Source organism: Cervus canadensis, chromosome 8 (assembly GCF_019320065.1).
Source record: "Cervus canadensis isolate Bull #8, Minnesota chromosome 8, ASM1932006v1, whole genome shotgun sequence".
Classification (NCBI taxonomy): Eukaryota; Metazoa; Chordata; class Mammalia; order Artiodactyla; family Cervidae; genus Cervus; species Cervus canadensis.
In genome coordinates, this window is record NC_057393.1 from 23,521,162 (window position 1) to 23,536,167 (window position 15,006).

The 15,006-nt window shown below is 39.8% G+C and overlaps 1 protein-coding gene across 4 annotated transcripts in view; it reads left to right on the plus strand.

Moving 5' to 3' along the window:
* Window positions 1–15,006, plus strand: part of SORCS1 (sortilin related VPS10 domain containing receptor 1) — a 570,351-nt gene that overhangs the window by 355,512 nt on the left and 199,833 nt on the right. For all 4 annotated transcript variants that reach the window (XM_043476626.1, XM_043476628.1, XM_043476627.1 and 1 more), the window contains exon 4: window positions 14,212–14,370. In XM_043476626.1, coding sequence (XP_043332561.1) covers window positions 14,212–14,370 — 159 coding nt within the window. The remainder of the gene's footprint in view (window positions 1–14,211; window positions 14,371–15,006) is intronic.

Below are 15,006 nucleotides of genomic sequence, written 5' to 3' on the forward strand. Positions count from 1 at the left end.
TAATTACATAGTAGTATATCCATACAATCAAATTCTGTGTGGTCAATAAAAAATTGATAATACTGAAGAATATTCAATAGCCTGGAAAATGTTTGTAATGTAGTTTTAAAGTGGCTAAAACAGGTTAAAAATTACTCTCTCCTGCTCTCTCTTGGTACTCTCTCTTGCTATGTAAGTCAATTGCTTCCTTTTTTCCTCCTCCACCGTGTGTGTATGTGTGTGTGTGTGCACGTGTATGTGTGTGTGTGTATGTCTGTCTGTCTTTCTCTGTCTCTCCTATTTATGTGTGTTTGAATATATATATGGACTTCCCTGGTGACTAAAGAGGTAAAGAATCTGCCTACAGTCTGGGAGACCTGGGTTCGATCCCTGGGTTGGGAAGAACCCCTGGAGAAGAGCATGGCAACCCACTCCAGTATTCTTGCCTGGAGAATTCCCATGGACAGAGGAGCCTGGTGGGCAACAATCCATGGAGTTGCAAAGAGTCTATTCAGAGAAGCAAAGATCGAAAGTTGCTCAGTCATGTCCAGCTCTTTGCGACCCCATGGACTGTAAAGTCCATGGAATTCTCCAGGCCAGAAAACTCAAGTGGGTAGCCTTTCCCTTCTCCAAGTAATCTTCCCAACCCAGGGATCAAACCCAGGTCTCCTGCATTACAGGTGGATTTTTTACCAGCTGAGCCCATGGGAAGCCCCTACATACTTAAAAGATGTTTTATGAAGAACATACATAAAAGATGTTTGCAAAGGTTCTATGAAGGCAAAATTTTTGTTCTTTTTGAACTCTTTTTTGGGGAACCCTTTTATTCCTTTTGAATCAATGGGCTGAAAAATACCACTGAAGTCAAGAGGGCTGGTTTTGTGGATATTTCTTAAAATGTGGATTCCCCATTGGTAGTAACTTGGAGCAGATGAGTGTTTTATAGGGTTGGAGTAGTAGCAGTAAGAATTGAGCTACCCAGCATGATGCATATAAAATATAAAATATATAATAAAAATTGTAGACAGTTTTATACCAGCCTGTGTATGATGAAAATTGCACTTGGTGTATGTTTCTGGGACATATTTACCATTCGGCCATTCACCTTCAGATCCAAATGGTCTTTTGTTGTTTTTGTTGGTCCAAGGCTACTTAAAAAGTCACTGAGTTTATTTTAAGACCTAAGAGAACAATAAATATTCTGTTCTCAATTGCTGGATCATGTCATAATTGGTATCAGTGCTTTTGTTGTGACTGTAAAAGGACAAGAGTTGTTTTTGCTCTTAAGAAACCCATTTTTTTTTTAATAGCATGAGATCCTTAATTAAATGACAGGGTTGTAATGGCAAGGTAAAGGCTGTTATATTGAAGAGTTATTTATGTACATTTTAATGAACATCTAACAGATCTATTCTTCTATAATTTAATCTGGGTAATTTATATACCTTGAAAATCCACAGACTGGAGTTTCTTGACCTTGGGTTTCTTAACGCCTCTGAGACTAATGATAAATTCATTTAGGCTTCAATAAATATTCACCTTGAATTGATACCAGATTGGGAATCTATAGCCTTCAAAAATTTAAGGTAATAGCTATTTCACAGCGAAAATCCAATGAAAAATCTGAAAATTTCTAGGTTATCTGTATTCCAGATGTATTATGATTAAATGAAGACTTTTTGCAACCTGATAAACTGCCGGGTTCCCTATCCTTCACTCTCCCCAGAGTTTATTCAAACTCATGTCCACCGAGTCACTGATGACATCCAACCATCTCTCCCTCTGCTGTCCCCCTTCTCATCTTGCCCTCAATCTTCCCAGCATCAGGATCTTTTCAAATTAGTTGACTGTTTGCATCAGGTGTCCAAAGTATTGGAGCTTCAGGTCTAGCATCATTCCTTCCAATGAATATTCAGGGTTGATTTCCTTTGGGATTGACTAGTTTGATCTCCTTGCTGTCCAAGGGACTCTAAAGAGACTTCTCCAGCACCACAATTCAAAAGCATCAATTCTTTAGCCCTCAGTCTTCTTTATGATCCAACTTTCACATCCATACATGGCTCCCATCAATTCTTGCCATCCTGTGTGTGCATATGCCTGTCCCACCTTGAGATGTGGAGTCAATTTTTTTCTTCCCTTTAAATCTAACTCAGAATTAGTAATGTGTTTTGTCAATAGAATGGGGCAAAATGGATGTGTAGAACTTCTGAGGGTAGGTCATAAGAAGCTTTGCAGCTTCCACTGGAGTTCCTTGAAACACTCACTCTTGGGACCCTCATACTGGGAAAAGCCAGCCACCAATTACAAAGCCCAACAACCATGAAACTGTAGTATTCTGTGAAGTTCAAGCCACATGGAAAGGGCCTGGAAGATGGGATTCAACATAGAGGGAAAGAGAGAGGCTAAGATATAACACCTGAGTGAAAAAACCATTTAGAAAGTGTAACCTCTAGTTCCAGCCACCGTAGTTGACATCAAGTGGATGTGAGACTCACTACCCAGCTGAGCATTTACAGAATTCCTGACCCATAAAACCAAGAAAAAAATAGATGGTTGTCTTAAGCCTCTATTATGATGTAGTGTGTTGCACAGCAATAAATAAGTGAACAGAGGTCATTTTCTATATCATGAGGGATGAGTTCTGCTGCTTCTGAGTTACATGTTTTGAAATGGAATTAACCCAAGATATAGAACTGCCATGCAATCATGGGAAAAAAAAAAACCAACTTAAAACATTGCATTAGTATATACTGTCTGCTCTGAAGGAAGGGAAAGAAGAAAAGAGAAGCAGCAGCAGCAGAATGTAATTATGCTCTGGGGCAGCTTGATGAAGCATATTCACCCTTTTCTGCCTCTCAGAAACAACTTGATCAGTGTCTATCATTAAATAATTAAGAAACTAAAAAAAAAAAAAAATTCACATGAAATAGATCTCTCTGTTAACTTCTTCTGGATGATGCCCTCCAGCCCAGTCTTCCTGAGAGCTCTGCAGAGGAGCCAGGAGGCAATTCACACTCCACCAGTTTGCAAATCCCATTTGAGAGAAACCTTTGGTGGTCACCCATGGCTTCTCAGAAAAGCTTTCATAGCCAAATACATTAGTAAGGTCTCATGTGTCTGACTTTTCATTATAGGGGACTGGAATGCAAAAGTAGGAAGTCAAGAAACACCTGGAGTAACAGGCAAATTTGGCCTTGGAGTACAGAATGAAGCAGGGCACAGGCTAACAGAGTTCTGCCAAGAGAACACACTGGTCATAGCAAACACCCTCTTAAAACAACACAAAAGAAGACTCTACACATGGACATCACCAGATGGTTAACACCGAAATCAGACTGATAATATTCTTTGCAGCCAAAGATGGAGAAGCTCTATACAGGCAGCAAAACAAGACTGGGAACTGACTGTGACTCAGATCATGAATTCCTTATTGCCAAATTCAGACTGAAATTGAAGAAAGTGGAGAAAACCACTAGACCATTCAGGTATGACCTAAATCAAATCTGTTATGATTATACAGTGGAAGTGAGAAATAGATTTAAGGGACTAGATCTGAGACAGAGCGCCTGATAAACTATGGACGGAGGTTCGTGACATTGTACAGGAGACAGGAGTCAAGACCATCCCCAAGAAAAAGAAATGCAATAAAAGAAAAGTGGCTCTCTGAGGAGGCCTTACAAATAGCTGTGAAAGAAGGGAAGCGAACAGCAAAGGAGAAAAGGAAAGACAAACCCATTTGAATGCAGAGTTCCAAAGAATAGCAAGGAGAGATAAGAAAGCCTTCCTCAGCGATCAGTGCAAAGAAATAGAGGAAAACAATAGAATGGGAAAGACTAGAGATCGCTTCAAGAAAATTAGAGATACCAAGGGAACTTTTCATGCGAAGATGGGCTCAATAAAGGACAGAAATGGTAGGGACCTAACAGAAGCAGAAGATATTAAGAAGAGGTGGCAAGAATACACAGAAGAACTGTACAAAAAAGATCTTCACGACCCAGATAATCACAATGGTGTGATCACTCACCTAGAACCAGACATCCTGGGATGTGAAGGCAAGTGGGACTTAGGAAGCATTACTACGAACAAAGCTAGTGAAGGTGAAGGAATTCCAGTTGAGCTATTTCAAATCCTGAAAGATGATGCTGTTAAAGTGCTGCACTCAATATGCCAGCAAATTTGGAAAACTCAGCAGTGGCCACAGGACTGGAAAAGGTCAGTTTTCATTCCAATCCCAAAGAAAGGTAATGCCAAAGAATGCTCAAACTACCACACAATTGTATTCATCTCACACACTAGTAAAGTAATGCTTAAAATTCTCCAAGCCAGGCTTCAGCAGTATGTGAACCGTGAACTTCCTGATATTCAAGCTGGTTTTAGAAAAGGCAGAGGAACCAGAGAATTGCCAACATCCGATGGATCATCTAAAAAGCAAGAGAGTTCCATAAAAACATCTATTTCTGCTTTATTGACTATGCCAAAGCCTTGGACTGTGTGGGATCAATAAACTGGAAAATTCTGAAAGAGATGGGAATACCAGACAACCTGACCTGCTTCTTTGGAAACCTGTATACAGGTCAGGAAGCAACAGTTAGAACTGGACCTTGACCAACAGACTGGTTCCAAATAGGAAAAGGAGTACGTCAAGGCTGTATATTGTCACCCTGCTTATTTAACTTCTATGCAGAGTACATCATGAGAAACGCTGGGCTGGAGGAAGCACAAGCTGGAGTCAAGATTGCTGGGAGAAATATCAATAACCTCTGATATGCAGATGACACCACCTTTATGGCAGAAAGTGAAGAAGAACTAAAGAGCCTCTTGATGAAAGTGAAAGAGGAGAGTGAAAAAGTTGGCTTAAAGCTCAACATTCAGAAAACTAAGATCATGCATCCGGTCCCATCATTTCATGGCAAATAGAGGGGGAAACAGCAGCAACAGTGTCAGACTTTATTTTTCTGGGCTCCAAAATCACTGCAGATGGTGATTGCAGCCATGAAATTAAAAGGCACTTACTCCTTGGAAGGAAAGTTATGACCAACCTAGACAGCATATTGAAAAGCAGAGATGTTACTTTGTCAGCAAAGGTCCGTCTAGTCAAGGCTATGGTTTTTCCAGTGGTCATGTACGGATGTGAGTGTTGGACTATAAAGAAAACTGAGTGCCGAAGAATTGATGCTTTTGAACTGTGGTGTTGGAGAAGACTCTTGAGAGTCCCTTGGACTGGAAGGAGATCCAACCAGTCCATCCTAAAGGAAATCAGTCCTGAGTGTTCATCGGAAGGACTGATATTGAAGCTGAAACTCCAATACTTTGGCCACCTGATGGGAAGAACGGACTCATTTGAAAAGACCCTGATGCTGGGAAAGATTGAAGGCATGAGGAGAAGGGGATTACAGAGGATGAAATGGTTGGATGGCATCACCGACTCAATGGACACGGGTTTGGGTGAATTCCGGAAGTTGGTGATGGACAGGGAGGCCTGGCGTGCTGCAATTCATGGGGTCGCAAATAGTCGGACACGACTGAGCGACTGAACTGAACTGAACATGTGTCTGAGACTTCATTAATCTTCCCCAATACACCCTGGTATATTTATCTGCTTATCATGAAACATTAATACAAGTAAGTAAAATTAGCCATACCCCTGAGGATGATGATGCATGATGTGCAAAAGATGAAGAATGTGGGTATGTTCTGTTCACTGATTTTCATAGTGGATTCATTCCTATTGGCTCTTCTTCTCATTCTCCTGATTTTCAACTTGACATTTATTCAAATTCTAAAATCAAATGCAGTTTAAGAGATTTTACCCCAAATCGTGTGTCTCTCACCTAAATCAGTGTTAAAATAGACTGATAGCTTCTCTTCTTTTTCTTTCTCTCCATCTCTTTCTCCTTTATCATTTCTAGTGGAATAAAGAGATTTCTTATCATTAAATGAACATCATTTCTTGTAAAGTTTCCTGTGAGCAAAGAAGATGAATGTCCATTTCTTCCAGCATCACAGCTCCCTCTGATAGCAGCTAACATTTTAAAATGATGTGACCTTTTGCCATTTATAGATCTTTAGGGATTTAAGAGAGAAGTTACTCTGGGACTTGTAATGACCATGGAAGTGTATTCTGATTGAGTTTGAGCCGAGGCTATGGATAATGCTGCGATTTTTTAAGTCGACTCAAATATTCTCAAGGTATTTAATCAGTCTCCATAGTGACTGCAAAAATAAGAATGTCTCTCAAATTTTTACATCATTCTTTTCCTTTAAAATACCTTTAAAAAATAAGCAGATGACACAATACTTAGCATCAATGAATAGTTCACATACTCTACTATACTCTTAGCATGATAATAGCAATTTCTCCCTCCAGCAAAGATAGTTTATTTTTAAAATGCCAATTAGACTTAGAATCTGTTTGTGAGGAAAATTACATTACATTGTAATGATTTTTATTGGCTTTTACCATAAACTTTTTTGAAAACAAGCTGTACTGTCATTTGATCAGGGCTTTTTTGACTATTTCTATAGTTTATTTTTTCACCCATTATTCTAATAAAGCATAAAACCATTTCTGTGGAGGAGTGATGCTGAAGAATAAAGGAGGATAGCACCATTCTAAAAAATCTGAGTGTGAACCAGGACTGGGCATTTTGCTTCAATAGATTTATATTTAAAGCCCCTCTCCAAATTATCTATATTTTTTCAAGAATGTCTTACCAATCATCTTGTTATTGAAACTCCAGTATTTAAGTCCTAGTCCCTTATTGCTGCATCCTTCTTCCCATCTAGGCAATATTTTCATGAGATATTTGTAATGCAAGGCTATTTTTCTTTCTTTTTTAGAACTTGACCATTTCATTTTATCTGAACATTCAGTACTAAATGTGACATTCTTTGTGAAGTAATAATGGTAACATTGGCACAAAACTCAACTTTGCTTTCACACAGATGGTCTTATTTGACCCCATAAACAGCTTTACCACTGATTAGCTATGTGCCCTTGTGCAAATCACCTCATTCCTCAAAGCCTCCTTTTCTCATCTGTCGCATGCACATACTACCTGTCTGAAGTATTTTAACAGTCTAATGAGGTACTGTGTTTTAAAGGTTTAGTGGAGTGTGTGGTACATAGTCCATGTTCAGTGAATGTAAACTTGTGTGTAGTATCCCTACCCTCAATGCTGAAATGGAGGCTCAGAATGAGATTGAATTGTGAGCTCTTAAAAATGGCTTAACAAATATGGCAGAAATGAAACTCACATCCAGTTAGGGCTCATGAGATACTGTGATTATTGGTTCATTATATTATGGTTGGTTTTTTCTTCTTCTCATGGCATGAATGGGATTCACTAAACTCACCTTCTTTCTCTTTTCTGAGGACGGGCACACATCCACAGCAACACTGACAGGGGCACATTTAAGATTCAGTCAGGCCTCTTCTTGTGGAAAACAAGTGTGTGGTTCAGGCTCCCCACCTTCAGCCCTGCTTACCACCCTGCCTCTGTGCACGCAGAGGGTCATGGTAGTGGGAGCAAGTCTCACAGCGACATGGTGTATTTTAGTCTGGGATTGTCTGATTTAACTCAGAAGAGAGGGTTGTGTTCTGTAGTCCCAAGAAAATAAGACACAGTCTTCTATAAACTTTCTTTCTTGAATTGTCTTCCAAGAAGTGTAACACTTATTTTATTACTGATGAATCTTACCCTTCTGTGTACCTCATGGGGTTTGACAAAAAGAGTACTGAATGAATTATTGTTACCATTACATAATAAGTAGTAGGTCTTCTATTAAGAGAAGTGTGAAGGGCTGAAATTGTTTGATACACTTCTTGAAAACCCCCTTTATCCCCCCCTGAGACATCAAAGTCTTTATTAAAGAAAAAAGGCTTCATTAAAGAAAAAAAATAGTTTAAAAGTAAACTTAAAGAATACAGTGAAAAAGTTTCTCTGCAATTTCATTGCATCCATATTTCAGGTCACAGGAAGCTGGTCTATTGCTCAAATGTTCTCTTGGCCTCTTAGTATTGAATGACCTTCCCTTGTGTTAATGAACATGGGTGGGTTAAGGAACGTGAGATGAGCTTCACTGAGTTCATGGGAGAGGGTGAGAGTGGGACTCATATCGAGTATTTGCTTGCTGGGTCCATCTTTCTACAGACTCGTTTCTGACAGTGTTTACCTGATTAAACCTTTTACTTTTTCATCACTTTCCTCTCCTTTTCTCACTATTGTTTATACTTCAGTCATTTCTTTTTCATGAGTCATGCTGGGAGCCTGTATAACTTTCTTTAATACTGTCCTCTAAACAGCTGCCTGTTACTAAGCACTTGTTGCTCTCACCCTCATCTCATCCATCCACATTGGTCAACCTATTATTCACTTGCTCTGATTATATTTCACTTAATTTGTTTTTTATACTGGAGCCAGAGGTTTGCAAATAGCCTCTTATACTATTTTATAGATATTTGTTTGAATAGAGTGGCTAGATAGCCAGAGTGCCGATTGCTGCCGCTGCTATTATTCTTGGTCATTGTCATTATCGCTATGGAAATTATTTATTGTGCACCTGTGATGTGGGCATCTGGATCTGAGTAAGCCTTGAGCAAAGAAACAGATGACACCAATGTATTCCCTCTTCTTGGTTCTACCATGAACAACAAGGAGTGACAAACAAGCAAATGAATAGTGAACAACATATAAAATAAATACTCTTTGCTTGAGGACCAAAGAAATGGTGGGAAAACATATATGCCTAGTGGTGGTGAGTGTCTGTTAGTCACTCAGTCGTGGCCGACTCTGTGACCCCATGGACTGTAGCCAGGACCCCTGCCCACGGAATTCTCCAGGCAAGAATACGGGAATGGGTAGCCATTTCCTTCTCCAGTTGCCTCTTATTAACTCCATGCTGCCTTAACAAGTATATGATGCAGTTCTAAGAACAACATACACCTAGGAAAAGAATCGGGAAAGCTAAATAGTAGGAGCATTCCTCCTGGAGGAGTGTCCTGAGTAGACACCTGGAAGGATCAGAAAGCTGTGAGGCAACCTTTCGTAGAAGTACATCATGTAACCATACGTTGAATCTGGAGCAAGTCAGAGAGACATTTAATTTTTGATGACACTGAGCTTTCAGGGGGACTAATATCAAAAAAAAAGAGAGAAGTGACATATTTGAAATCTATAAATTGCGTTTCATGTTCGTTTGTCACCTCTGGGAAAAGCAAACAAAGTCTCTTCTTTTCCCCTGAAGTGGATGATGAATGATTGCTTAGAGTTGGATGGTGTAAGCCCTTGTCGCCATTATTGACTTTCTGTAGAAAGTAGTTCGTCTGTAGTTGTAATGCATGCAGTGCACCCTCCAAGGCATGAGTGAACTGGTTCTAATCACTAATGGGCTGATCTGAACAGACTAATTACTTTCCTGTTAAAGACAGACTCTTCCTGATGTCTCTACCCTCTTTGCTTCCAAGTAGAAAGCAGGAATTTGTTTAAGAGACTTGAACTCTCAATGGCACAGGGATCCAAGGACGAAGAGGACTCATTCATTTGTTCGTTTACAAAGATGTATGGACCTACTATGGATCAAGCTTTATGCTAAGCAAACAAGTCCTCCTTTTAGAGAGCTCACTTCAGGAATCCTGCTGAGTTTGGAGTCATGCCTTTATAGAGGCCTTTTAGAGTTCTGTCACTCAGATCATATTTCAGAATGCAGAGGATTAAGCATAGCAAAAGATCATTATTCAAAGTCATAGGAAGAGCCAAAGGAAGATAGAGAGCCAATATAAATTGGCAAAAACAGGGATCACTGACCACATTTAAGGAATGTAATTGATTATTTTTTGAAGAATAGTCACTAATTTGAAGTTACTATTTTGATAATATTTCCTAGTAGAATACCTTCTTGAGAAGATAGGACTTTATCTATAAATGACATCATTTACATCTAAAGATTGGCTCACACTTGTTACTTACACTGTATCTTTTTTCTCAAATGGGTTAAACATTTTCTATTTAGATCTTACTTAAATTCTTTGTTTGCTTATTAACATATTTAATTTTCATAACCTACAAAATGACAGAACAAACTTGAACTCATTGGAAGTATAATTACTGAAGGATTCTAATTTGAAGACTGAAATAATAAGATCCCACTAATCCATTTAATGAAAACGTTGGCTTAAAACTCAACATTCAGAAAACTAAGATCATGGCATCCAGTCCCATCACTTCGTGGCAAATAGATGGGGAAACAATGGAAACAATGACAGACTTTATTTTTTTAGGCTCCCAAATCACTGCAGATATTGACTGTAGCCATGAAATTAAAAGACGCTTGCTCCTTGGAAGAAAAGCTATGACCAATCTAGATAGCATTTTAAAAGCAGAGACATTACTTTGCTAACAAAGGTCCGTCTAGTCAAAGCTTTGGTTTTTCCAATAGTCATGTATGGATGTGAGAGCTGGACTATAAAGAAAGCTGAGCGCCAAAGAATTGATGCTTTTGAACTGTGGTGTTGGAGAAGATTCTTGAGAGTCCCTTGGCCTGCAAGGAGATCCGACCAGTCCATCCTAAAGGACATCAGTCCTGAATATTCATTGGAAGAACTCATGCTGAAGCTAAAACTCCAATACTCTGGCCACCTGATGCAAAGAACTGACCCATTGGAAAAGACCCTGATTCTGGGAAAGATTGAAGGTAGGAGGAGAAGGGGACACAGAGGATGAGACGGTAGGATGGCATCACCAACGTGATGGACATGAGTTTGAGTAGGCTCCGGGAGTTGGTGATGGATAGGGAGGCCTGGTGTGCTGCAGTCCATGGGGGTCAGAAAGAGTCGGACACGACTGAGCGACTGAACTGAACTGAACTGAATCCAGTTAATAGTTCATCAAGTGCTTTCTATGGTTCAACCACTGAATCAGTTGTAAGCTAATTGTGTTGAAGGTTGTGATTAACTAATTGAAATACGCTGTATACAGTGGTGTGTATTAATTAATGTGTGTGTATGCATTTGTAATTTTGTTGTTCAAGTAGAAATGAATATAGGTAATAATATTAAATGAAAAGAAGGGAAACAATGAAAAACTAAATCCATGATGCGATATGTAGCTGTGGATATAGTAGTAGTAGAAGGGGGCACAAACATGATTTAACTTGTTGAAGGGATAGGGTCCATGCATTTTTCATTTATTTTGAATTCTACTGGCAGTCTTACAAAGTTGTTTTTGCAATAAAAATGACTAAATAAAAATGGATCCAGACTGACCTGTTTGTTTTGAGTAAATTAAAGCAAGATTTGAAAGAGGAACCACTGGAAAGTTTGTGTAGGACAGATACATCTAAAATTCTCACAGAGGGATCTTCTGACATCTTCTATAATATCCGAAGTGTCAAATTCCAAAACAGAGGGTCTTATGTAAGAATGTATAGAAATCTTGAGATTTCGACCTACATATTTTTCATACCTAGAAGAAAAAACACGGAAAACAGGAGTTGTATTTATTCAATATTAAATATCCATATGTTTGAAAATATTTGCATCATTTTACCTCTCCCATCCCATGTTACTTGGATACAGAATATCTCAGACACATGACTCAGAGCATAAATGAGTATCAAAATATTCTAAATAAATGATAATTAAAAAGCAACTTGATATCAGTATATTCTGTAGGCCCAGGGTTTTTATTTTGATAAAGTAGTCTTCCAGGAGAAGCAGGTGGTGAGATCCACACTCGTGGGAAGAGTAAAACATATTCTGGTTTACAGAGAAATAGAAAATCAGAGGGGGAAAAGCACCTTGCCTGAGACAATAGATGCTCTATAAAATTGAACCTCTTCATATTATCATGGAAATTACTTGTTGGCAGTAGTGTAAAAAGGCTGTTATATATTATTGTTAATTGTGGTTGGAGACACAAAGCAATATGATCATTTGATGACTTATTTGTTATTTAGAAAATGACAGCTTTTATGTGCCAGTAAATAGGAAATCACCTGGAAATATTCTTGTGAATTTAGGAACCATCTGATCGTCCTTGCTTAATGCATACAATAGACTTTAATGATGGCACGGAAGTTTGTACCTAGCAGATTATCAGCTGGTTCCACACCAGCCATCCCTCTGTTTGGTGACTGCAAGACAGAGAAACCTATAACTTTGTCAGGATTTATGGTCGATGGACAGTGGCTTCCCTGGAACATAGGATGAGAGGCAATTAGTCTCGAGTTTTGTGTGCTCTCCAGCTTGTCCAGACAGGGGCTGACAGCCTTGGCGTTCTGCTCATTCCACCACATCCCTTTCTCCTCTTCAAGAAGGGCAGGGAGAAAAACAGCAAGGAACCTGAAATCCATCCTTGATAACATAAACACATTCCGACTGAGTGTGTCTAGTGTGCGGTCCTTGTGTGCCATTTGCCGTGACAGGACACGTCTTTGGAAGATGACACTAACTATCTTGAGGTTTTAATATGATTGTCTCCAATGCCTGAGAAAGCCCTGTGTGTTTGCCTGACACTCTGCTCTTTTATGACAGGGCTCTAGTTTTTTCTTTTTTTTCTTTCTCTCTGTCTCTCCTTTCCCTGGAACTGCAGCATCCTCAGCTGGTAATCTTTAAACCCTGGGCTGCAGAAGTTTCTCTTCATACGGCCACACATTAAGCACATCTTTCATGCCTCTCTGAACCAAACGCAGAGTGCCAATTAATAAGTTGATGGGGAAGAAGTCAGTGGGTAGCATTAAGGCCACCTGTCTGGAGGCGTTAGGTGCGCACTTTGACTGAGTGAAAGGCAACCCGCAGAGTCTGGAATGAGGTACTTTATCACATTCCTAGAGGCAGAAAATGAGAGAATAAAAAGCAGTTTACAGGGCAGCTCCTGCATCTTGCTCCCATTGTGGATTCTTCACACTGCTTTGGCCAAGGTTAACCCTCAAAAGGAGAAAATCCCAAGCCTCCGGAGCTGTGGCTTTTTACATGAGTCTAGAGTATTCTCGTGTCTAAGGCTAGAGATGGAGAGGGCATTCAATGACTTTTTTCCATGGAACTTCCACTTATATCTGTTCAAACTGTTCTGGGCATCTTTCTAAGTCTTTGTGACTGCTCTGAAAACTCTTTTCATCCATCCCTTTAACTTGTGTTCATTAATTTGGTAAATATCTATTGAGTATATAATATATGCTGGACCTCATTCTAGCTGCTGGGAATATAAACTGTGGGGGATAAAAACAGAGAAATGTCAAGTATCACTATTCTCATGGAGTTTATTTTCTAAAGAAAGTATATAGACAACAAACACTCAGAGAAGGCATTTGAATACACAGCCTTTGACTCAAGATTATGAAAACCAGGCTAAAGGCAGGATGATGGTGGATATTGTTCATATGAATAGAAGTGTAAGGCGAGTGCAGAGAAAAAGAGAGCAATCCGGGCAGTCAGGCAAGAAAAGGAAGATTTATTAGAGGGAAAAGAGAGGGTGACTGGCCCTTAAGGAGAACCAGTGTCCTCCTTTCTGACGGAGTCCCCACCAATGAAAAATTCTCTAAAGGAATGGTCACGTAGCCAGAGGTCTGGAATCTGGTGGTCTCGCAGCTTTGAGAAGATAGGCACCAGTGAGATAACAGGATGCCATTTGGGCAATTTGGTCACTCTCAAGGATCACTGTGATTCATTCTTTGTTTGCGAGGTCGACATAATGAGCCATCTTGTCAGTGAGAACCCGTGTGAACCCTATCAAGAAGGGCTTGTAATAAAGAAAAATCTAATGGACTCCAATCCTATTGCTATTAGTATTCCTTTCCACCTTTCTCACAAATACCTGTGACAAGTCTTGCTCTCTCATCCCTCCAAATGGAGACTAGACAGGGCTCAGTAGGAATGAGGGTTGAGGTCAGGAGAATAATAGAAAATATTTCAGATTAAGGAAATAACATTTGGGGGGGGGGTTGTCAAGGAGCCCTATAGGAGGAAAGAAAACTCACTCCTCCATTTCTTCCCACCCACCACCACCCCTCACCCCCCCAACCCCCGCTTTTAACTTGTCCTACCTCTTTCATTTCTTGATGAAAACATTTTCATGACCTTGGTCCATGGCAGGAGAGTGAACCTGACAGTCAGGGTCATTGTTTGGCCAATTGTTCTTCACCTGCTCCTTTTCTCTTTCTTGTCAAAAATTTAACTCATCTTTAAGCTTTGTAAATTTACTTTTCTCTTGTTTTCTTTCCCATAATCTGCCACAGATTATGTTGCTCACAGACCCAGAGATTGAGAGCAGTTTACTGATCAGCTCGGACGAAGGGGCAACCTATCAAAAATACCGGCTGAACTTTTACATCCAGAGCTTACTTTTCCACCCCAAACAAGAGGACTGGATTCTGGCATACAGCCAAGACCAAAAGGTGAGTGTGATCACCTTGCTCGAGACAGTGGTGCGTGGTTGTCCTAGGGAACAGCAACCACTTAGTCATCTCTGTATTTCTTCTCAGTGGTCAGGTTTGTTATGTGCAGGAGCTTGAACCCTGTGCTTCTGGGGCAAGGAGCAGGAATGTGGATCTCAGGCTGCTTGTCTGAGCTATGTAAATGTCTGCAACAGCATGCAAAGGAAAAGCTAGACCATCAGAAAGATGTTATGGAGAAGCAGTTCTTACCTGCAAGTTTCAGTCCATCGACAGCCCCCAACCCCGATGGAATCTGAGACAGTTTTGTGTCTGTGAGATACAATCATTTTTTGTAAAGGACCCCCTAGGTTTTCTCAGAGCCTTAAAGGGCAGGATGGCTCTGAAAGAGTTAAGAGCAATAGCTAGCGACTTGTTAAAATAGTGAGAGAAATGTACATAGATGACATTCAGAATCAGGTAATCCAGGACTTTTCTTCTCTTGGTGGTTAGGCTGAAGGATAAGTCTATTTTTTTGGAAGGCATTGATTGATGTTATGCAATTGTATGTTATAAGCATGTTATGTTTATTGTATGTTTACGTGTGCATGCAAGTGCGTGGCAATATGTATATGTATTTTATGGGATAAATAGTGTAAA